The sequence below is a fragment of the Piliocolobus tephrosceles genome, chromosome 8 (genome assembly GCF_002776525.5).
Source record: "Piliocolobus tephrosceles isolate RC106 chromosome 8, ASM277652v3, whole genome shotgun sequence".
NCBI classification, from domain to species: Eukaryota; Metazoa; Chordata; class Mammalia; order Primates; family Cercopithecidae; genus Piliocolobus; species Piliocolobus tephrosceles.
In genome coordinates, this window is record NC_045441.1 from 58,995,744 (window position 1) to 59,021,197 (window position 25,454).

Genomic DNA, 25,454 nt, shown 5'->3' on the forward strand with positions numbered 1-25,454 from the left:
GGCGCATGCTGCCACACCTGGTTAATTTTTTTTTGTATTTCGGTAGAGACGGGGTTTCACCGTGTTGCCCAGGGTGGTCTGGAACTCCTGAGGTCAGGCAGTCTGCCCACCTCGGCCTCCCAAAGTGCTAGGATTACAGGAGTGAGCCACCATGCCTGGCCTGTTCTTTTTTAAGATTGTTTTGGCTATTTAGGGTCCTTTGAGATTCCACATTAATTTTAGGATGGACTTTTTTTGTTTTTACACAAGAGGTCGCTGAGATTTTGAGAAGAAATGCGTTGAGTCTGTACATAGCTTCAGTTAGAATTGTCATCTTATATTAAGCCTTCCAATCCATGAACATGGGATGGTTCTCCATTTCCTTGTCTTCCTTGATTTTTTCGGGGATGTAGTTTTTAGTGTACAAGGCTTTTTTCGCCTTTTTGGTTAAACTTATTTCTAGGTACTTTATTATTTTGATGCCATTGTAAATGGAATCGTTTTCTTAATTTTCTTTTTATAATTGTTCATGTGTAGAAACATAGTTGATTTTTGTATTGATTTTGTGTCCTGCAATGTTGAATTGTTAGCTCTCACTACATTTTATATAATCTCTAGTGTTCTCTACATATACAATCATGTCTCTTATAGCAGAGATAAATTTTGCTTCTTCCTTTCCAATTTGGATGCGTTATTTTTCTTGCCTGATGGGTCTGTCTAGAGCTCACAATACTGCGTTGAATAGAAGTGGTAAAAACAGGCATATTTGTCTTGTTCCTGATCTTAGGGGAAAAGCTTTCAGTCTTTCATTCATCATTGAGTATCATGTTAGTTATGGGTTTTTCATATATGGCCTTATTATGTTGGTGAGTTTGTTTCCTTTTTTTTTTTTTTTTTTTTTAAGATGGAAGGGTGTTGAATTTTGTCAGATGTTTTTCTGCATCAATTGAGATGATCTTTGTTTTTCCCCTTTATTCTGTTCATATGGTGTACTATGTTAATTGATTTTTATATGTTTGAACCATTTTGCATTCCTAGAATAAATGCCACTTGGCGATCTTGTATAATCCTTTTGCTACACTGCCAAATTTGTTTTACCCACATTTTGTTGAGGATTCTTGTATCAGTATTCGTAAGGGATATTGCTGTATAGTTTTCTAGTATCTTTCTCTGGCTTTGGTATCAGGATAATGCTGGTCACATAGAATGAGTTTCAAGTGTTCCTCCTTCAAGTTTTTGGAAGACTTTGAGAAAGACTGGTGTTAGTTCTTCTTGAAGTGTTTGGTAGAATTTACCCATGAAGCTATCTTGTCCTGGGGTTTACTTTGTTGGGAGGTTTTTGATTACTACTTCAAATCCTTATTTCAAATATATTCAGATCTTTTATTTCTTCATAATTTAATCTAGCTAGGTTATTTCTAGGGATTTATCCATTATATCTAGATAATCCAATTTGTTGGCATATGGTTGTTTATAGTACTCTTAAAATCCTATTTATTTATTTTGAGATGGAGTCTTGCTCTGTCGCCCAGGCTGGAGTGCAGTGGCACAGTCTCAGCTCGCTGCAGCCTCTGCCTCCCGGGTTCAAACAATTCTCTGCGTCAGCCTCCCGAGTAGCTGGGATTATAGGTGCCCGCCACCATGCCTGGCTAATTTTTTTTGTATTTTTAGTAGAGATGGAGTTTCACCATCTTGGCCAGGCTGGTCTTGAACTCCTGACCTTGTGATCCACCCACCTCTGCCTCCCAAAGTGTTGGGATTACAGGCGTGAGCCACTGTGCCTGGCCAATCCTTTTTATTTATGTAAAATTGGTAGTAATGTCCAATTTCATTGCTAACATTAGTAATTTGAGTTTTCTGTGTATATTTTCTAGTCATGTAGCTTAAGATTTGCCAATTTGTTGATTTTTTTTTCAAAGAATAAACTTTTGGTTTCATTACTTTTTCTCTATTCTTATTGTATTATCTATTTTATTTATATCTGTTTTAATTTTTATTTCCTTCCTCTTGCTAACTTTGGGTTTGGTGTGCTGTACATTTTCTGTTCTTCTAATGTGTACGGTTTGTTTGTTGGTTGGAGATCTTCATTTTTATTGTGTTTACAGTTGTAAATTTACCTCTTAGCAGTGCCTTTTGCTGCATCCCTTACATTTTGGTAAATTTTGTTTTTGTTTACATTTGGTTCAAGGTGTTTTCTAATTTCCCTTGTGATGTCTTCTTTGACCCATGGTTGTTTAGGAATATGTTATTTAATTTCCACATATTTGTGAATTTTTCATTTTTCCTTCTGTTACTGATTTCTATTTTCACTCTATTGTAACAAAAGATAGTTTTATTTCAGTCATTTTAAAATGTATTCACACTTGTTTTGTGGCCTAACATATAGTGTGTCCTGGAAAATTTTCCATATGTACTTGAGAAAAGTGTTCATTCTGTTGTTGGGTCGAGTGCTCTTTGTATGTCTATTAGTTTTATTTGGTTTATAGTGTTGCTCAAGTCTTCTGTTTCCTCATTGCTCTGTCTTGTTCTGTTCACTATTGAAAGTGGAGTGTTGAAGTTTCCATCTCTTGTTGCAGAACAGTCTATTTCTTCATTCAGTTCTGTCAGTGCTTCATATATTTGGGAGCTTTGATGTTTGGTGTGTGTATATATTTATAATTATTCTATCTTCTAGTGAATTGGCTCTTTTATAAATCTGTAATGCCTTTGTCTTTTAAAACAGTTTTTGACTATCTATTTTGTCTCATATTAGTATAGCTACTCCATCTCTCTTTTGGTTACTATTTGCATTGAGTGTCTTTAGATCTAAAGTGAGTCTGTTGTAGACAATGTATAGTTGTATCCTATTTTAAAAAAATCCTTCCTGCCAATCAATTTCTTTTGATTTGGAGTTTAACACATTTAAATTTAAAGTAATTACTGGTGGGGAATTACTTAATCTTGTGATTTAAAAAATAAGTTTTCTGTATATCCTATGGCTTTTTTGTCCCTCATTTCCTCCGTTATTACCTTCCTTTGAGTTTAGTTGATTTCTTGGTAGTGACACATTTTGACTCTCATTTCCTTTTCTTCTTAGATACTTTCTGTGTTACCATGGAGATTACATATAACATTCTGAAGTTATAGCAATCTGGTTTGAATGATACCAACTTCACTTCAGCGACATACAAAAATTCTACTCCTATTGTAGCTGTGTCTTTTTCCATCATTTTATGTAATTGAGATAAGGAATTACATCTTTATGTGTTGTGTATCCATTAACAGATTCATAAGTATTTTTAATCCTTTAGAAAATAATGGAGTTATAAGCCAAATTTACAACAATACTCTAGTTTTTATATTTGTCCATGTGTTTACCTTTACCTGAGAACTTTATATTTTTGTATGGCTTTGACAAAGTTACAGTGTAGTGATTTTCATGTCAATGTGAAGTACTCCTTTCAGCATTTTCTGTTGCAAATGCCAGTAGTAATGAATTCCCTTGGCTTTTGTTTATTTGGGAATGTCTTAATTTTTATCTCATTTTTGAAGGGCAGTTTTTTTTTTTTTTCAACCAGATAGAGAATTCTTGTTTGATAGTTTTTTTTCCCCTCAGCATTTTAAATACATTATAAATGTGTCATCCTACTGCTTTCTGGCCTTTAAGGTTTCTGTGATAAAACAGCTGATCATCTTTTTTTTATACTTTAAGTTCTGGTATACATGTGCTGAACGTGCAGGTTTGTTACATAGGTATACACGTGCCATGGTGGTTTGCTGCACCCATCAACCCGTCATCTACATTAGGTATTTCTCCTAATGCTATCCCTCCTCTAGTCCCCCACCCCCGACAGACCCTTGTGTGTGATGTTCCTCTCCCCATGTCCATGTGTTTTCATTGTTCAACTGCCACCTATGAGTAAGAATATGTGGTGTTTGGTTTTCTGTTCTTGTGTTAGTTTGCTGATAATTTAGCTGGTTTCCCGCTTCATCCATGTCCCTACAAAGGACATGAACACATCCTTTTTTACGGCTGCATAGTATTCCACGGTGTATATGTGCCACATTTTCTTTATCCATTCTATCATTGTTGGGCATTTGGGTTGGTTCCAAGTCTTTGCTATTGTGAACAGTGCCACGATAAACATACGTGTGCATGTGTCTTTATAGTAGAATTATTTATAATCCTTTGGGTATATACCCAGTAATGGATAGCTGGGTCAAATGGTATTTCTGTTTCTAGATCCTTGAGGAATCGCCACACTGTCTTCCACAATGGTTGAACTTATTTACACTCCCGCCAACAGTGTAAAAGTGTTCCTATTTTTCCATGTCCTCTCCAGCATCTGATGTTTCCTGACTTTTTAATGTTTGCCATTCTAACTGGCGTGAGATGGTATCTCATTGTGGTTTTGATTTGCATTTCTTTAATGACCAGTGATGATGAGCTTTTTTTCATGTTTGTTGGCTGCATAAATGTCTTCTTTTGAGAAGTGTCTGTTCATATCCTTTGCCCACTTTTTGATGGGGTTGTTCTTTTTTTTCTTATAAATTGGTTTAATTTCTTTGTAAATTCTGGATATTAGCCCTTTGTCAGATGGATAGATTGCAGAAATTTTCTCCTGTTCTGTAGAGTGCCTTTTCACTCTGATGGTGGTTTCTTTTGCTATGTAGAAGCTCTTTAGTTTAATTAGATCCCATTTGTCAATTTTGGCTTTTGTTGCCATTGCTTTTGGTGTTTTAGTCATGAAGTCTTTGCCCCTGCCTATGTCCTGAATGGTATTGCCTAGGTTTTTTTCTAGGGTTTTTATGGTTTTAGGTTTTACAGTTAAGTATTTAATCCATCTTGAATTAATTTTTGTATAAAGTGTAAGGAAAGGGTCCAGTTTCAGTTTTCTGCATATGGCTAGCCAGTTTTCCCAATACCATTTATTAAATAGGGAATCATTTCCCCACTGCTTTTTTTGTCAGGTTTGTCAAAGATCAGATGGCTGTAGATGTGTTATTTCTGAGGCCTCTGTTCTGTTCCATTGGACTATATATCTGTTTCGGTACCAGTAGCATGCTGTGGTTACTGTAGCCTTGTAGTATAGATTGAAATCAGGTAGCGTGGTGCCTCTACTTTTGTTCTTTTTGCTTAGGATTGTCTTGGCTATACGGACTCATTTTTGGTTCCATATGAAATTTAAAGTAGATTTTTCTAATTCTGTGAAGAAAGTTAATGGTATCTTGATGGGGATAGCATTGAATCTATAAATTACTTTGGGCAGTATGGCCATTTTTATGATACTGATTCTTCCTATCCATGAGCATGGAGTATTTTCCGATTTGTTTGTTTCCTCTCTTATTTCCTTGAGCAGTGGTTTATAGTTTCCTTAAAGGGGTCCTTCACTTCCCTTGTAAGTAGTATTCCTAGGTATTTTATTCCCTTTGTAGCAATTGTAAATCAGAATTCACTCATGATTTGGCTATTACTGGTGTATAGGAATGCTTGTGATTTTTGCACATTGATTTTGTATCCAGAGACTTTGCTGAAGTTGCTTATCAGCTCAAGGAGTTTTGGGGCTGAGACGATGGGGTTTTCTAAATGTACAGTCATGTCATCTGCAAACAGAGACAATTGGACTTCCTCTCTTCCTATTGGAATACTTTTTATTTCTTTCTCTTGCCAGATTGCCATGGCCAGAACTTCCAATACTGCATTGAATAGGAGTGGTGAGAGAGGACATCCTTGTCTTGTACTGGTTTTCAAAGGGAATGCTTCCAGCTTTTGCCCATTCAGTATGATATTGGCTCTGGGTTTGTCATAAATAGCTGTTTATTTTGAGATCCGTTCCATCAATACCTAGTTTATTGAGAGTTTTTAGCGTGAAGGGGTATTGAATTTTATTGAAGGCCTTTTCTGCATCTATTGAGATAATCATGTGGTTTTTGTCATTGGTTCTATTCATGTGATGGATTATGTTTATTGATTTTCATATATTGAACCAGGCTTGCATCCCAGGGATGAAGCCAACTTGATCCTGGTGGGTAAGGTTTTTGATGTGCTGCTGGATTTGGTTTGCCAATATTTTATTGAGGATTTTCACATCGATGTTTATCAGGGATATTATCCTGAAATTTTGTTTTTTTGGTTGTGTTTCTGCCAGGTTTTGGTATCAGGATGATCCTCATTAAATGAGTTAGGGAGGATTCCCTTTTTCTACTGTTTGGAATAGTTTTAGAAGGAATGGTGTAAGTTCCTCTTTGTACCTCTGGTAGAATTCGGCTGTGAATCCGTCTGGTCCTGGACTTTTTTGGTTGGCAGGCTATTAATTACTGCCCCAATTTCTGAACTTGTTATTGATCTATTCAGGGATTCAACTTCTTCCTGGTTTAGACTTGCGAGGGTGTATGTGTCCAGAAATGTAGCCATTTCTTCTAGATTTTCTGGTTTATTTGTGTAGAGGTGTTTATAGTATTCTCTGATGGTAGCTTGTATTTCTGTGGGATCAGTGGTGATATCCCCTTTATCATTTTTTATTGCTTGTATTTGATTCTTCTCTCTTTTCTTCTTTGTCTGGCTAGCGGTCTATTTTGTCGATCTTTTCAAAAAACCAACTCCTGGATTCATTGATTTTTTTTGAAGAGTTTTTTGTGTCTCCTTATCTCCCTCAGTTCTACTGTGATCTTTGTTATTTCTTGTCTTGTGCTAGCTTTTGAATTTGATGGCTCTTGCTTCTCTAGTTCTTTTTTTTTTTTTTTTTTTTTTGAGATGGAGTCTTGCACTGTTGCCCGGGCTGGAGTGTGCAGTGGCACAATCTTGGCTCACTGCAACCTCCACCTCCCAGGTTCAAACAATTCTCTTTGCCTTAGCCTCCCACGTGGCTGGGATTACAGGCGCCCGCCACTATGCCCAGCTAATTTTTTTGTATTTTTAGTAGAGATGGGGTTTCACTATGTTGGCCAGGCTGGTCTTGAACTACTGACCTCATGATCTGCCCACCTTGGCCTCCCAAAGTGCTAGGATTACAGACGTGAGCCACTGCACCCAGGCCACTCTCTAGTTCTTTTAATTGTGATGTTAGGGTGTCCATTTTAGATCTTTCCTGCTTTCTCTTGTGGGCATTTAGTGCTATAAATTTCCCTCTAAACGCTCCTTTAGCTGTGTCCCAGAGATTCTGGTATGTTGTTTTTGTTCTCATTGGTTTCAAAGAACTTATTTATTTCTGTCTTGATTTCATTAGTTACCCAGTAGTCATTCAGGAGCAGGTTGTTCACTTTCAATGTAGTTGTGTAGTTTTGAGTGAGTTTCTTAATCCTGAGTTCTAATTTGATTGCACTGTGGTCTGAAAGACTGTTACGATTTCCGTTCTTTTGCATTTGCTGAGAAGTGTTTTACTTCCAGTTATATGGTCAATTTTAGAATAAGTGTGATGTGGTGCTGAGAAGAATGTATATTCTGTTGATTTGGGGTGGAGAGTTCTGTAGATGTCTATTAGGTCTGCTTGGTCCAGAGCTGAGTTCAAGTCCTGAATATCTTTGTTTATTTTCTGTCTCTTTGATCTAATAGTGACAGTGGGTGTTAAAGTCTCTCACTATTATTGTGTGGGAGTCTAAGTCTCTTTGAAGGTCTCTAAGAACTTGCTTTATGAATCTGGGTGCTCCTGTATTGGGTGCATATATATTTAGGATAGTTAGCTGCTCTTGTTGGATTGATCCCTTTACCATTATGTAATGCCCTTCTTTGTCTCTCTTGATTTTTGTTGGTTTAAAGTCTGTTTTATCAGAGACTAGGATTGCAATCTCTGCTTTTTTTTTTTTTTCTTTCCATTTCTTGGGTAAATATTCCACCATCCTTTTATTTTGAGTCTTATGTGTGTCTTTGGGTGTGAGATGGGTCTCCTGAATACAGCACACCGATGGGTCTTGACTCTGTCTCATTTGCCAGTCTGTGTCTTTTAATTGGGGCGTTTAACCCATTTACAGTTAAGATTAATACTGTTATGTGTGAATTTGATCCTGTTATTATGATGCTACCTGGTTATTTTGCCCGTTAGTTGATGCAGTTTCTTCATAGTGTCGACGGTGTTTATAATTTGGTATGTTTTTGCGGTGGCTGATACTGGTTTTTCCTTTCCATGTTTAGTGCTTCCTTCAGGAACTCTTGTAACGCAGACCTGGTGATGACAACATCTCTCAGCATTTGCTTGTCTGTAAAGGATTTTATTTCTGCTTCGCTTATGAAGCTTAGTTTGGCTGGGTGTGAAATTCTGGGTTGAAAATTATTTTCATAAAGAATGTGGAATATTGACCCCCACTCTCTTCTGGCTTGTAGGGTTTCTGCAGGGAGATCCGCTGTTAGTCTGATGGGCTTCCCTTTGTGGGTAACCTGACCTTTCTGTCTGCCTACCCTTAACCTTTTTTCCTTCATTTCAACCTTACTGAATCTGATTGATGATTATGTGTCGTGGGGTTGTTCTTCTCAAGGAGTATCTTTGTGGTGGTCTCTGTATTTCCTGAGTTTGAATGTGGGCCTGTCTTGCTAGGTTGGGGAAGTTCTCCTGGATAACATCCTGAAGTTGAGTTGGGGTAGTCAGAATATAATAATTATTAGTATCAGGGTTAGAAGGGTGTTGATTGTTAGAATTAATGCTAGGTTAATTATTCTTTTCCGAGTGTTATCAAAGCTAGTTGATTGGAAGTCAGCTGTACTGGTTATACTAAAAGAATAGGAAAAGAGTGTTTTCCAATTTGGTTCCATTCTTCTCATCACTTTCAGGTACACCAGTCAAACGTAGGTTTGGTCTTTTCACATAGTCCCATATTTCTTGGAGGCTTTTCCTTCCTTTTTCATTCCTTTTTCACTCTTCTCTAATCTTGTCTTCATGCTTTATTTCATTAAGTTGATCTTCAATCTCTGATATCCTTTCTTCTGCCTGATCGATTTGGCTGTTGATACTTGTGTATGCTTCATGAAGTTTTCGTGCCATGTTTTTCAGTTACATCAGATCATTTATGTTCTTCTCTAACCTGGTTATTCTCGTTAGCAATTCCTCTACGTTTTTTTCAAGGTTCTTAGCTTCCTTGTATTGGGTTTGAACATGCTCCTTTAGCTCGGAGGAGTTTATTACCTACCTTCTGAAGCGTACTTGTCAATTCATCAAACTTATTCTCCGTCCAGTTTTGTTCCCTTGCTGGCGAGGAGTTGTGATCCTTTGGAGGAGAAGAGGCATTCTGGTTTTTGGAATTTTCAGCCATTTTGCGCTGGTTTTTCCTCATCTTCGTGGATTTATCTACCTTTGGTCTTTGATGTTGGTGACCTTCGGATGGGGTTTCCAAGTAGAAGTCCTTTTGTTGATATTGATGCTATTCCTTTCTGTTTGTTAGTTTTCCTTCTAACAGTCCCCTCTTCTGCAGGTCTGCTGCAGTTAGTTTGCTGGAGGCCCACTCCAGACCCTGTTTGCAAGGTTGCAGAACAGCAAAGGATTGTTGCCTCTTTCTTCCTCTGGAAGCTTCGTCCCAGAGGGGCACCCACCAGATGCCATCCAGAGTTCTCCTGTATGAGGTGTCTGTTGACCCTTGCTGGGAAGTGTCTCCCAGTCAGGAGGCATGGAGTCAGGGACCCACTTGAGAAGGCAAGTCTGTCCCTTAGCAGAGCACGAACACTGTGCTGGGAGATCTGCTGCTCTCTTCAGAGCCAGCAGGCAGGGACGTTTAAGTCTGCTTAAGCAGCGCACACAGCTGCGCCTTTCCCCAGGTGCTCTGTCCCAGGGAGATGGGGGTTTTATCTATATGCCCCTGACTGCGGCTGAACAGTTGATAATCTTATTGAGCGTCACTTATATGTGACAAGTAGCTTTTTTCTTACTACTTTCAACATTGCCTTTAGGCTTTTAATATTTGATTATATGGTGTCTTTGTAAGGATCTCTTTCGAGTTGTCCTACTTGGAATTCATTGAGCTTCTTGGATGTATTCCAATTCATGCCTTTCAGCCAGTTTGGGGAGTTTTTGCCCACTGTCGTATCAAATAATATTTGTCTCTTTCTATTTTCTTTCTGAGTCTCCCATCATTCCTATATTGGTGTGCCTAAAGAAGTATTTTAGGCTCTTTTCACTCTTCTGTATTGTTTTTAATTTTTTCTCGTCTAATTTTTTCACCTCTGACTCAGTATTTTCAAATGCATTATCTTCAAATTTGCAGATTTGCCTGCCTCCTGAAATCTGTTTTTAAACCACTCTAGTGAAGTTTTCAACTTGGTCATTCTATTTTTTTCAGCTCCATAGTTTCTTTTGGACTCCTCCTTTGTTTCTCTTTGTTGATACGCTCATTTTGCTCGTTTCCCTGATTCACATTAGTTCTTTGTGCCTTTTCTTTCAGCGTAGGATATTTGTCTTTGTCTAGTAAGTCCGGTGTCTGTCTAGTAAGTCCAGTGTTTTCCTCTGGGAAAGTTTGTCAATTTATTTTGCTTCTTTGAATGGGCCAGGGTTTTCTTCTTTTTTTTTATGTCTTTGTTCTTTTGTTGAAAATTAGATATTTGAGAAAGTGGCCACCTCTTCCAATCTTTGCGGACTAACTCTGTGCTAGGGAAATCTTTAAAAGATTGACTGGGTATGTTCTGTGTCTGAAAACTGAAGATCATCTTAGATCTTTTCTGAACATATTGTCTTGCCTGGACCTGTGTGTGGCTTTTTTCAATTCCCCATGGCTTCTATTCAACGTCTTTATTATTATTATTATTATTATTCCTCTGTCACCAGGCTAAAGTGCAGTGCCTTGATCACAGTTCACTGCCGCCTCCAACTCCCGAACTCAAGAGCTCCTTTTGCCTCAGCCTCCCAAGTAGCGGGGACTACAGGCATGTGCGCCACCATGCCCAGCTAATTTTTAATTTTCTTTTTTTTTTTTTTTTTTTTTAGAGATGAGGTCTTGCTACATTGCCCAGGCTGGTTTAGAACTGAGCTTAAGTGGTCCTCCTGCCTCAGCCTCCCAAAACGCTTGGATTACAGGCATGAGCCACTGTATCCAGCCAGTATTGCCTATTTTTGATGTGCAGTTCCTTAATGACCGCTGATGTGTGTATTTTTATGTACTTGTTTGTCATTTGTATATCTTCCTTGGAGAAAGGTCTATTCCAATTCTTCACCTATTTTTTGATTGGTTGTTTGCCTTTTTCTTGAGTTGTAAGAAATCTTTATATATTCTAGATAGTAGATCCTTATTGATACATGATTTGTAGCTATTCCTCCCATTCTGTAGATTTTCTTTTCACTTTCTTGCTTTCCTTTGATGCACAACAGTTTTTAATTTTGATGAAGTCCAATTTATTATTTTCCTCGAATTGTTACTTGTGCTCTTGGTGTTAATATGAGTTTTTATTTTTTATTTTTTAAGTGCTGAATACTAATTAACATATAGTTACAGAAAAACAGATCGTTTTCCTATGTAGATGCTTGGAAATGTTTTTATGTAAGGACATTAACAAGCTACATGCCTTTGAGTAAGTCCAACTGTGGTTGCCCTAATTTTATTTTATTTTTATTTCTTATAGAGATAGGGTCTTGCTTTGTTGCCCAGGCTGAAGTTGAACTGGACTCAAGCTATCCTGTCTAGGCCATCTAAGTAGCTGGGGCTACAGGTGTGTGCCTCTGTGCCTGGCTGTCACTCCATTATATGAAGAGAGATGCACAAACTGATGGATGAGATCCCATCACAATCTGATGATCTTTTTTTTTTTTTCTTTAATTGTTTGAGATAGGGTCTTCCTCTGTTACAGTGGCAGATCATAGCTAACTGCAGCCTTGAACTCCTGGGCGCAATCAATCCTCCCTCCTCAGTCTCCCAGGTAGCTGGGACTATAGGCACATGCCACTATGCCTGGCTAATTTTTTATGTTTTGTAGAGCTGAGGTCTGTGTTGCCCAGGCTAGTCTTGAACTCCTGGGCTCAAATCATCCTCCTGCCTTGGTCTCCCACTGCACTGGGATTGCAGACGTGAGCCACCTCACACTTGGCCTGATAATCCTTGATTTTATGATTCTCTTAACTGCTAACAGTAATTCACATACTCCTTCACCCTGAGTTTAGCCACAGTTTCCTGGCAGTCTTGAAATTGCACTGTATATAATTTTTAAAAAAATTAACTGCCCTATTTGAGATGTATATGACGATACTTAGTTTCTGAAGCCTTCGGTTCAGTGTCCTCATACCAGTTCTGTATAGGAGTGTTTGTCTCCTCACACCTTCCTCATCATTGAGCATGCACTTAAAAACGGAACCAAAATGTTGCTAAATTGCTAGATGAAAAGAATACTTGTTTAACTTAACATTCTTTTCATTACTAGGTAGGTTGAGGACTTTTCAACTGTTTTTAGCCTCTTTTGTTTTCTCTATTCAGTGAGATTTCTTTGTTTTGCCATTTTGTCTGTGTGGCCTTGGTATATATTTCATCTCGTATGAGTATGAGGTTTTTAGCAATTTTAATAATTTGTCATATTTTTGTCAGATCTTCGCCCTACTTTTTTTGTTTGTTTTTGTTTCTGAGTTTTCTTCTTTTAAGTAAGAAGCTTTAAATTGTTACATGGTCAGTGATATACTTTTCCATTTTGGTCTCCTTTACGTGGATGATGAAAGTCCTCCCCATTCAGAAGTCAGACGTATGTATGTGTTAATTTAATTCTCTTTTGTGCTCATTTACCATTTAACTTGTCGACCATCTGATTTGTTTTTATTGAGTTTTGAGCATTCTTTATATTTTCTGGGTGCAAATCAGCGATAGCATTTTCAGATATTTTCTTCCAGTTTGGGACTTTGCTTTTCATTCTCTTAACGGTGTCTTCTGAAGAGCAGAAGTTCTTAATTTTGATTGTTTAATTTACACATTTTAAAGATCTGTATCGTGCTTCTGGTGTTGTATCTTAAGAATTCTTTACCTAAGGTCACAAAGATTTTCTCCTCTTCTAAAAGTTTTACAGTTTTACATTCAAGGTTGTGATCCATTTTGAGTTAGTTCTTGTGATTGGTACATGGTATGTACTTTTCTTATGGGCCAACCAATTTAATAGTAAAAGATTTAAATAAATGATTTTGCATAAGAAAATAACACAGCGTTCTCACCCTTCGTGGTGTATTAAAGAGGAAGGAATGCTCTCTGTGTAGAAGATCTCTTCATAGATGCAAGATAGTACACCCTGCAAATTCTGCTGTCATTGCTATCAAAATTGCTTTCAAAACACTTAATAACGAAAATGCAGTAGCGTGCATAAGTATCTTTTGTCTGCTTTGTAAATCTTAAAATGGAGCTTGTTTCTAGGTGAAATGTACATTGAATATTCTTGGAGTATATAAAAGTCAGCCCTTGTATCAGTTGGCCTAAAAAGTGAATCTTATTTTATTTCTCTTCAAAAACTAATACTGATAAATGTGTTCCTTCTGGGTAGGAGGTTGTATTTTTTTAATCCAGGAAGGATGAATTTAGATATCATTGAGATATGGAAAAGCTTTAATTTAAAAAACATATTTAATTTCACTGTATAAAGTTTTAAATTAACAATACTTCATATTAAAATATTTTCAAAGGTAAATACTTGATTGAAAACCAACTGACAGTTTGACCATCTTTTTATAGTTTATTAGTTTTTTAAATTGAATTTTAATGGAGACTCAGACTGACAAAAGTGAAAATGATATGGAAAACTCCAAAGCACTGCTTTGTATGCCTGAAAGGCACCTACTCAAGGAGAAGCCAGCAGCAACTCAGCAGGGTTTATTTTTATTAGTATAGCTTAACTGGGATAGAGAAACCTGGATTTCAGCCAAGTGTGGTTCTGCAAACAACTCTGTCCTCCGGACTATCAGTTATCTTCTGGGCTTACAGGCTCAGATACCCGGTTGGTCAGACACTAAAGCTGAAGCCTTGGCACCTATGATAATGTATCTGAACCTTCCTTAGGTGAGAGAGTTGGGTACTCAAGCCACATGCCTCTGAAGTGATGGTAGCATTAAAACTAGGCTAAAGTCTGGACTTGTTCTGTCAGTTTGGAAAATTTCATTCACTTTAGGAAGGAAAAATTCCCCTCCACCCCGGTTTTTTTTTTCTTTCTCTTTTAGAGACAGGGTCTCGCTGACACCCTGACTGCAGTGTAGTGGTACGATCATGGCTGACTGCATGCAGCCTCTAACTCGTGGGCTCAACCGATCCTCCCATTTTAGCTTCATGAATAGCTGGGACTACAGGCACATGCCACCACAACCCAGCTAATTTTTGTATCTTTTTTTTGGCAGAGGCGGGGTCTCACCATGTTGCCTAGGCTGGTCTCAAACCCCTGGGCTCAAGTGATCTTCCTGCCTCGGCCTCCCAGAGTGCTGGGATTACAGGTATGAACCACCATGCCTGGCTTAAATTGTCTTTCTTAATTTGCCTTTTTTTGTTCTAGTCTTTTTAAATTGTGCTAAGATACATATACAATCTACCATCTTAGCCATTTTAAAATGTATGGTTCAGTAGTGTTAAGCATATTTAAATTCCAGAACTCTTTTCATCTTGGAAACCTGAAACTCTGTATCCATTAAACAGTAACTGCACGTTTCTCCCTCCCCTCAGCATCTGGCAACCACCATTCTGCTTTCTGTCTCCAGGAATTCAACCACTCTAGGTACCTGTTGTAAGTAGAATCATACAGTTCTTGGTTTTATGGAGACTGGCTTATTATTTAGCATAATGACTTCAAGGTTCATCCATGTGGTGGCATGTGTCATAATTTCCTTCCTTTTTAATGCTGAATAACATTCAATTATATGTATGTATCACATTTTGTTTATCCATTTATCCATCGATGGATACTTGGATTGCTTCCACCTTTTGGCTCTTGTGAATAATGCTGCCATGAACAAGGGAAAGGATATAACGTTTTTCTTAATCTTCTTAACACTTTGATGCCCTCTACTATTACTACTAAGCACTAGTAGATATATTAATACTGTTGGTAATATTTGGAATTCTGGCATTTACAGTTTCCTTGGTGTTCCACTAAGCCCTATGAGTTCCACTGTGCATGTTCCCTCAACAAGTTTGAGATCCAGTCTGTAGATGGGAAGTATCTTACCAGCACTCAGATTCCCAGATTCTCTGGGAATGTTGGAGGTCAGGCACCCTAGACCCCTGTTCCTGCAGGGCAGTGATCAGCTGGAGTGGAGGAGTGGCCTCCTTTCCTGGATATATGTGTTCAACCCACCAGTCAGCACCATCCCATATTGTCCTACAGCTGACCTGCTGCCCTGTTGCCCACCTGCTTGGCCCCAAAGCCTGCTGAGTTTGTATAATCTATTTCAGAGAAAAGCTCTCAGGTAATCTGTATGGCTTATAAGGGAAACCTGCAGTCCTTTCTGAAAGGGGAACTGTGAATATGACTGCTTTGTAGATAGATGTCCTAGGATTCTGGGTGAAAATTCTTAATTCCCCTCATGTAGAAGTGTCACAGAGTGTACCTTTTTGACTTAGTATTTTCCTAGTAAAATACACCTTTCTTAAGAAAATGACCACAAAGTCAGATGCATGTAAATGCTTTCAGCCAGGGTTTATTGTTCATCTGCTTTAGGCTGGGCCCTATGTTAGGTGCCCAGGGATTCCATTCTAGTACCTGTGTTCTTAGGGAGTTGAATCCTGGTCCGCCACATGACTTCTGATGATACTCACACTGTTCATTCCAATAAAGACAGAGTAGACAAACAGAAACTGTGCATGAAAGTTAGGAGTAGCATAAAGTTGTCGATTTTTAAAAAGTATTATAAATAATGAAATGGTCTTTTCACTTTCAGATGAGAATTTTCCTTTTTTTGGTTCACTAGACTGTAGTTATCCTAATTTTGTAAAGTTCAACTAAAGTAAATATCCAATAATTGAGAAGTTTTGTATTTTTGTTGTTTTCAGTTACTTGCTGTAGTTTTCTTTTTGGTGAGTCTTACGATTGGCATTATTGTAATAGAATGGAACACAAACTTTGAAGAAAAAAAAAAAGTCGGTTGCATTTTGTCTAGACTGTGCAGCTACCCAGTGGATCACTGCTGAATGGAACAGGAAACTGACAGATCCTTGGGCCTAATGTATTGCTATGTTGTGGAACTGGTCATTCATTAGAAGAGGTCCCTGTGTATCCTTTCTATCAGGTCCTTCTCAAATAAATCTTGCTGCCTTTGTTGCATCTGTTAAATGAATCAGTTTGTTGCATTGAGGACACTTGAATATTTTACAGAGTTTTTTTTTTTTGCCAAATCCTGAAGCTTGTGACTATCTGAAACTCTTTTAATACGCTTTGAAGGATCAGAGCCCTGCATACCCCAGGAATGCACACTGTTTTTTTGAAAGTGTGCTCTTTACTTTTGTTCCTAAGCAGTAATTACAGCCCCCTAATGGTACCTCTGGAGCAGATGCAGAAGTCAAAGATGCAGAAGGAGGAATTAGCTAGGCGGACACAGGTTCGCAGCAGGGGTGGGGTTGAACACAGTACCACAGGGATTAATGCAGTTGCCGCTGGAAGCAGTTTATTCCTATCACCAACACTCTCCATTCCTTATGTATTTCCATTACATCCACAAATGGGGTGCTCCTCCTCCTCTAAACCATTTATGTTAAAAGAAGCTTCTAGGCCAGCAGGGCTTTTTCGTTTTTTGTTGAATGGTGAGAGGTCAAAAGAAAAAGACTGAAGTTGACACACTGTCCCTCTCAGTGCCTCTGCAGGGACTGAACTCAGTGGCTATTATGTAACTATAACATAGGCACACTTTCATAAGTATTGTCTGTGTTTCTCTAGTCTGGGTGTTTTCCTTGTGTATTAGTTCTGAGTTCTGAGTGCTAAACAACAACAAAAGGTGTCTTTGAAAATATAAGGTGGCAAACATTGTTTAACATACCGCCTAGAGAAAAGTTTTAATATTTTCCCCAAGAACGATGTCAGAGTTAGGCTTTGCTAGTGCTGCCCTACATGTGGCTGGTAAAAAAATTGTTAGTGGAACTCTACTTCTGTGTTATTCTTGTGTGTCCCTTGCAGTGATTTTATTAGGTGGTGGGAAAGTGTTTGTATTAACCCTTCAGAATCACTGAACTTGGGGTATCCCATTTCTGTATTTATGTTATAGTTCCTTTGATTGAACCATTATTTTCTAATTGTTTTTAATCAAGAAGCATTAAAATAGTGATGAAAATAAATAGATTAAGGATTACCAATTTCTTAAATGGAATCTGACTAAATGTAAAATTAAGTCAACACACCCACACAGAATTCCAAGAAACTAAGTAGCTTTTGAATACACAGCTCTGTGTATGCTAGCACAGTGGTCAAAGTGTGAGATGGAGGACCCTGAGACCCTTTCACGGGTCCATGAGGGCAAATGTAATGTCATAATAACACTAAGATGTTATTTGCTCTTTTTGCTGTGTTGATATTTGCACTGATTGTGCAAAAGCCAAAGTGAGAAAACTGCTGAATTTAGCATGAATCCAGGTGGTAGCAGCAAACTACATTAGTAGTCATTGCATTATTCACCTCCATGCACTCAATTTACAAAGAAAATGTCAATTTCATATAAGAATGTTCTGATAAAACAGTAAAAATTATTAAATCTCAACTGTTAAGGACATCTTTTTAATGTAGTGCATGATGAAATGGGAGAAGTACATGTAAAACATTTCTGTATAACCATACTTTGTGCAGTGATCATCTGGTTAGCTGAAGGAAAAGATCCTGTGTATGGTGAGACTATGTTCCAGGGCTAGAAAGAACCGCAAAGAAATCTTGAACTGCACTGTTTGTTGTTGGTATATATCGGTGGTGTCAGTTTGGCACTATTTTGTATTTATTGTAGATAGAGCACCACATGGATAAGTATATTAAAAATTTTGGGGATCGAGGGTTTTCCTTGTGGAACGGCGATGCTAATGTGAGATGAGGGAGCAGAGGAAGAAGCCTCCGTGTTGGATTTGAATTCAAGGTGTCAGCATGAACTTGTGATTTACCTATTTAAAATATCCTTGCTCTGTCCAAAGAGCCTACAAGCAATGATATGTCATTAACCAAGGTACACCGTGTTCTCCGATCTTTGTTTTTAAATGCCATTTCCCAGTGAAAGGTTTCAGGGCTCCTTGGAGAAATGGCTGATTTCTGAGGTCTGGGACAGGAAACATACAAGGTTAGCTTGCCATGCTTGTTGTGTCAGAAAGCAAGGAGGTGTTGAAAGACCCCTAGTGCCATGTCAGAAGGACAGAGGATGACTTAAAGGAGCTCCCAATGGCCAAATTTGGGACAGTCAGAAAGAATTATGAGAGTATGGATTATAACACATTGAATAATACTTTTAAAAAATCCATGGATGTACATGGTAGAAGAAAAAGGGGAGGGTGAGAGAAACACTGTGTTATACAAGAATGTCAGCTACTTCATGAAGGAGAGAGAAAATCTGAAAATTTCTCTTTTGCAGTTCCTAATGTAATAATTGATTCAGGGGTGCACTGGCTCACGCCTATAATCCCAGCACTTTGGGAGGGTGAGGTGAGAGGATCACTTGAGGCAAGGAATTTGAGACCAGCCTGGTAACATAGACCCTGTCTTTATCAAAATAAAAAATAATTTAAAAAAAAGCAATGTCAATGTTTGCTGAAACTATTGAGCGAGATGTTATCAGGGAAGATATTCACAGAATCTCAAGTGTCACTCTGCATATTCCTTATTAGTGACAAAGAAGAAAAGGTGTTTTTTGTCGTTTTTTTTTTTTTTTTTTAAAAAGCAAAGAAGAAATCAGGCCGATTCCACCATAACTTATTGACCAAACAGCAACACCACTAAAAAAAGAGACAGCCAGACCTTACGTGCTTTCCAAAGGAAGAGCACAGCACTTCCTACAAAGTAGTCTTGGCAAAAGCAAGCAAACTAGAAGTGAGCCTCCAGATTCAGCTCCCAAATTGTAGATCCAGATGAGTCTGTTAAATGCCACCTTGGGGCTGCAAAAAAATAAAACTTCAGACTTGGACAAACTCCACAGTCAAATGACCCAGTTTCTTCAAAAATAAACTGCAAGAGAAAAAAAGATAAAGGAGTGATGAGAAGGGATTTAAGAGCCATGTTGATCAGTGTGTGAACCTTATTTGGATCACGATGCAGATAAACTAAGTTTTTAAAAAATGAGGCAGAAGAACTGTGAATACAGACTGCACATTTGATGATGATACAGAGTGACATGATACTATGTCTACAGTTGCTTCACAATAATTTGGAAGAAGGGGAGTTGGGTCCCGATAAGGGGGGAAGCACAGTTAGCCTTGGGCAGATAGCTACTGGGAGGATCAATGTGTGCTCATTAAAATATCTTCTTGTCTACTTTTGAAATACCTTTGCAAGTTTTTATAATGAAAAATTAAAAATTAATTAATAGTGGGATAACTTGACATTGTGTGCCCCCTTATGCAATGCATTGATGAGTACATGCCATCTATGTAGAATGGTGCCAAAAATACATAACCTGAATCTAATCATGAGGAAACACTCAGATAAGCTCAGAATATAAGACAAGGCAGTTGTCATGGTCTATCTAAAAAAAAAGTCAGCGTTGTGAAAAGCAACAAAAAACACAAAATCAAATAGAGTGCAAAACCTTGCTTGAGTGGATCTTATTGTCTCCAAAAAGTTATAAAAGACATTTTGGGAACAGTTGCAGGTATTAAAATATAGAATTACAGTAAATCGTACTATTAATGTTAATTATTTTCGGTACAATTATGGTTTTGTGGTTCTATGGGAGAATGTCCTTATCCGTGGGAGATAGATGCTGAATTATATTAGGGCCAATCAATACAATGTCTGCAAATTAGTTTACTGTGGGTATATATGGATTAGGTTGGCTCATATTAAATTGCTGTTTTCCTAAGTTAAAAACAGCCAAATATCGGCAAATGCCCATGGTTCAACCTCATATTTGTTGAAACAGAGAAAGAAAGCAAATGCAGTGACAAATAATGGGTCTAGATAAAGAATCGACAGGTGTTTGTACTATTTGTTCACCTTTCTGTGTCTTTGAACTTTTTTTAAAACAAAGAATTGGGAGAAAATAGTCAACTTACAAAAATGAACTCCAGCAGATACATATTTGTAGATTAAGTGTGCTGACACTGTTCCCTCTGGAATCAGTTATCCCCTAATAGCATTTGCATTCTGTTAGAATTAATCCCCAACTACTTAAGTTGACTTACAATATAGAAAAGAAGGAAAACTACTTATTTCATTGTATGAACTTTCTACTTTCTGAATCAGCCAATGCAAAGAAGAGAAAAATAAATAGTGTAGCTGAACACTAAGAAAAGAGCTTAATAATATTTTATGGCATCTTTTTTATGTGGATGACATTTAAAGATGCATCCACTGTAGGAGAAAAAAGAGATCATTGGTTCTCAGAAACAATTTTTCTTTTTGTCAAGAGATCAAAAATGTCTTCTCTCTGGCCTGGTTTTAACATTCTCTGTAAAATAGGGTATATCTAGAATTTTAAGTTTTATCTCCCCCACCCACCCCACACCTTATTTTGCCATGAGTTCTTAGCTGAAGCGTGTTTTGCTCAGGGTTACTGGGGACTTTTGGGCAACCGTGGCAGTTGGATGAAGTGATGAGATCTCTTACTCCTTCCAGAAAATGTCCCTAAGTGATTGGCAAGAGCCCCTGGTGTAATCCTGCCTCTTTTGAATCCAAAACAGATCCCTAAAGAAGTGGCTGACATCTTTAACGCCCCCAGCGATGATGAAGAGTTTGTCGGCTTCCGAGATGATGTTCCCATGGAAACCGTCTCGTCGGAGGAGAGCTGCGATAGTTTTGACTCACTGGAGTCAGGGAAACAGGTACGGATGATTCCTTCCAAGTAGGTGTGTTCATCTGGAGGCCTGAATCTTGGTTTGGATGTTCTTTTATTTGAACATGGTGTGAGATTGGTGATATCAGTTCATTGTCTAGCATTTTATTTTAGAAACACTATGTCTTCCTGTTTTAAAAAACTGGTGAGAGAACCTAGTTCACTTTGCTGTGTTAATCCTTCCCTGTACCATAATTCTTTTTTTTTTAAAATGGACTTCACGTGATCAAGTGCATGTTCTTGGCTGCCTTGGGGCTGTAACCTGCGGCGAGGCTGTGTTCAGTCTTCCCACAGAGGCAAGGCTGTGGCGAGTCATGAGGGATCGTGTGGTTATGGGGAGACAATTGCACCTCTGTGGTCCTGTGGTGCAATTCTGTTGGCACATCACTCTTGGGATTGCTGGGGGGAGCCTTATTCTTGCGTTAATTACTTTGATCTCTAGCACACACAAGTTAGTGTTCTCTGAGAGGTAGATTCCTGGAGGGTCACATTGTGTCCTGTAGTAGAATGGCCAACCAAATCTCTACCCTTCAGTGGCATTTTCTTCTGAGTTCATTGCAGCACTCAGAATTCCTCTTTCTCCCTTGACCATGGCCTCTCCAAAACGGCAGCAAATTAAATCCACCTTGCCTCCACTGGGCAAGTACAGGAAGGGGAGCAGTTAATTATATGTAAGTGAAGTGCCTGCTTAATTACGTGGGCCGCTGTAAATTCTGGCCTGGGTGGGAGCTGTGCTTTCTGAGATTGCTGGGGGCTCCCTGGTCTCTGCTGTCCTCATCTCATTTGGCATCTCCACAGCAGTTGACCTCACCAACCACCTCCTTCTAGTCCCCTGAGTTTCTTCCTCTCTGTTACACCTTTTTCTCTATTATTATTTTCTTTCTTTCCAAGATGGAGTATCGCTTTGTCGCTCAGGCTTGAGCGCATTGGCGTGATCTCAGCTCACTGCAACTTCCACCTCCCGGGTTCAAGCAAATCTCCCAGCCTCAGCCTCCTGAGTAGCTGGGATTACAGGCTCCTGCCACCACGCCTGGATTATTTTTGTATTTTTTTTTTTCTTTTTCTTTTTAGTAGAGAAGGGGTTTTGCCATGTTGACCAGGCTGGTCTCGAGCTCCCGACCTCAGGTGATCCGCCCGCCTCGGCCTCCCAAAGTGCTGGAATTACAGGCGAGAGCCACCGCACCCGGCCTGCTCTTTGTTACTGTCGCTTGTTGTCCCGGTCCCTGTTCCTAAATGCGGATGTTCTCTAAGGTTTTGTCTTCAAACTTCTCAGTGAACTTGTCTGTTGTCCTGCTTTGACCTGTTACTGTATTGTTTTGTGGAGCTTGTCTTCTCTCTGCAGCCCCAGGTGGTTTCTGACTACCAGTTGGACTGGTCCTGGTTGCTAAGGGAGATCTGAAGCTCACTTCTCTTTCCCTTGGTTGTCTTTCTGGCTTCCCCCTTTCCCCATCTGGTTCTCCATCTTTTGTTGTTCTTGGCCTTCCTTCCCCTCTTCCATCTCCTTGACTCCCATCCAGGGGTTGATGAAACTTCTGCTGTGTTCCTCGTGTCCATCATTCCCTTCCCTCTGCAGCTGCCGTAGCCCTCGCAGCTCTTACCTGAATGCTCATCCCTTCCTACTAGGATCTGTTACAGGATTGAGCTGTGGTCAGCTCCTCCCTTACTCAGCCCTCCATCTGAGCACAGTCAGGCAGTGGGGAGAGCAGAGCCTGTTGGATCCACCTTGAGGAGCATTTGAGCAGGGCAGAACACGTCTAAAAGGCCGAGCACAGAGCCTGGCAGGCCCCGGGCATTAAGAAACAGAACAGCTGCTTCTGCTGCTATGATGACTACTTTTGTAGTCAGGCATGTTCTCCCTGGGGAGGACAGTGTGCCAACTGCTTTTCATACAAATATTGCATTTAATCCACAGAACTCCCTGAGAAGCTGCAGGTGCTCTTACTATCCCCATTTTGCAAGTGATGAAACTGAAGTTCAGGAAGGTGTAATGACTTGCCCAAGGCCCCACATCTGGGAAGTCCCAAGCTGGGATGTTCCAAATCCAGGGCCACCACTTCTCAGCCTCTTACCCCCTGGGTCTCTTTTCTACCTGCTATGCTGCAGGACGCAGGAACTGAATTGACATGCTCATTATCCACTGTTCTGCCCTTTCTGCCCACTGGTCCATGCTGTTCTTCCTGCCTATCTGTGCTGTCACCATTTTTCTAGCTCTACTGTGGCTCACATCCAGTTATGCTACTTCTTCCATGAAGTCTTACTGGATTTTCTTTCCCTCCATGTGCCATATTGCTCGTGTATCCCTTAGAGCACTGACCCTCACCAGGGTTATTCGTGGACCTATCTGCCTCCCTGTTAGATTGTAAACTCCTTGAAGAAAGGGGGATCTCATACTTGAATGGTGCTTTGTAGCTTCCCTGGCTCTGACTTTTCGTCCCCATGTATTGTTCCTTTCCTCTCATTTCAGGCATCCAGCACCCCACAGGACTGTATACAGTGAGCATGGGGGTTGTTTGCTGGGCGCAGTTGAAATGGGGTGTTTGGCTGGCTGTATGGGTCAACAGGCCGTTGCTCTCTAGTGTGTTTCTTCATGTCACATGGACTTCAAAATAAGTTTATCCACCTGTTAGCTTCTCCTCTGATGTGTTACTTGCTTATTGTCCTGATCATGGTAGATGACCACGGCCCATAGCATAGTGCCCAGTATTGATTTTGAAGGAGAATGAACCAGTGCCAGAGAGCAATTAGCAGCGCAAGGGTTTCTAACTCAGAATGCGGTGGAGCAGTGTGGAATGGAGGTTGGCATCATACAGAACCACATGAAAAACAGTGTTTACACACTTTGGAGTAAGGAAACTAAAGCATAGGCCTCAGTTCAGGACAACGGTAAGTTGTTGTTCTCTATCAGGACTGACCATCAAAGATGGTGATTTCTCCCAGGATGCCCATTGCCCTGTGAGGCTAGCACACAAGATCAAAATAGCCAGAAAAACTGGAAGATGGGAACTCACTGCTTCAAGGCTTGCCCTGTTCTCTTCAGGCCCTAGGCAGGGGCTTTAGGTAGTTGATGACATTTACACACAGAAATACCGCTCTAAATTAGCCTGCAGGGGCTGGCCCAAGGCTCTGTGAGCCAGATGTTTCTTGTACTGAGAGGCCTCAGGTGCATGGTGGGTTTCCTTAGCAGCAGCTGTGTACCATTCTTCCTTAATAATGAAGCCCTGGCTGCTTCTCTACCCTGACCCCACATGATCCATTTTAACCAATAGAGAGAAGCTGTGCAAACTTGCACACAGTATGTGTATGCTAACTCTGGTCTCCCTTAAACATGATTTGAATTTCACTTTAAAGAAACTTCCCTTTTGTGTGTACAATTTTTTTTTTTTTAAGCAGCTGCACTACAGCTATCAACAAAGGAACAAAGTAATTTAGCTCTGAGCAAACTCACTCCAATTACCCATAATAATTCATAGGAGACATTTTTAAGCTTACAGAATGCTAGATGTAGGCATTTCTTTGTGAGCCCCTGTAAGTTTTTCCACTTGTCTGTTTTTCCCCAGAGATATATGAGCCCAAAGAAGTATATAATTAAAATCAGGGAAAGGCAGGGGGTTAGATACAGATTCTCAGCCAAATGTGGTGTTACAAGGGGTCATTGCTATATCAGGGATGGAGGGAAGAGACGTCAGAGGAAACTGGGGACAGACTCAAACACTGATGAGGCGTGGCGGGCTTACAGGAGGCTGGTCTCATGGGTCTCCCTTTGGCCTGCAGTTTGTTATTTCCTCTTTCTTTCAAGCATACTTTTAAGAGAGCTGGGTTGCCTTCTTTGCCCTATTTCAAAAGCAAGAAAAAGTATTAGAAAATGCCTTTTATTAAAGAGTCACATTGCATCTTTCCTTCTGCTCACTTGCCACCTAACCATGGTGGTTCACCTCTCACCTCCTGCAGGAGAGAAATCGTGGGGGTGACCTTGGGTGAGCTTTCCATCAGGCCGCTGTGGTATCTGCTCATGGAGCAAGTCTAGGCTCTCTGGTGTTGGGCAGTGGGGGCTGGGAGAGGCCCCAGCCTTTTCCTACAGAGAAACTCGCGGTTGGTGAACGGGAGGCCTGCTCACCCACTTGGAGGAGACTCCGGCTTTGAAAGGCTGTTGGAAAGGGAAGCCAGCATGTGTGGGAGGGAGCCAGGTTTTCTCCTCATGTCTTCTTTCCATGTGTTTTGGTTCTGTGTGAAAGCAGACGTGTCTGGTTGCCAGCTTTGGCAGGAGAAGCTGAATTCCATGAGCACTTACCAGTCACATGAGAAGCTGATTGAGACTACACCCAATTTTTAAAAATTGTCTGAGTTGTAGGTCTGAATTTTGTAAGCTTTAGAAAATGTGTATATATATAATTTATATATGTATGTGGGTTTTTTTGAGAGAGGGTCTCGCTCTGTCACCCAGGCTGGAGTGACAGGGGTGTAATCTCGGCTGCAACCCAGGCTGGAGTGCAGCGGAGTGCAGCTCACTGCTGCCTCAACCTCCCAGGGTTGGCTAATCCTCCCACCTTTGCCTCCCAAGTAACTGGGACTTACAGGTACACGCCCAGACCCCAGCCAATTTTTGTAGTTTTTGCAGAGACGAGATCTCAC

General features: G+C 39.7%; 1 protein-coding gene across 4 annotated transcripts in view; it reads left to right on the top strand.

Moving 5' to 3' along the window:
• The window catches only part of CDCA7L (cell division cycle associated 7 like), a 44,497-nt gene that overhangs the window by 8,570 nt on the left and 10,473 nt on the right, over positions 1–25,454 (top strand). For all 4 annotated transcript variants that reach the window (XM_023215958.1, XM_023215960.1, XM_023215959.1 and 1 more), the window contains exon 2: positions 20,674–20,814. In XM_023215958.1, the coding sequence (XP_023071726.1) occupies positions 20,674–20,814 (141 nt within the window). The remainder of the gene's footprint in view (positions 1–20,673; positions 20,815–25,454) is intronic.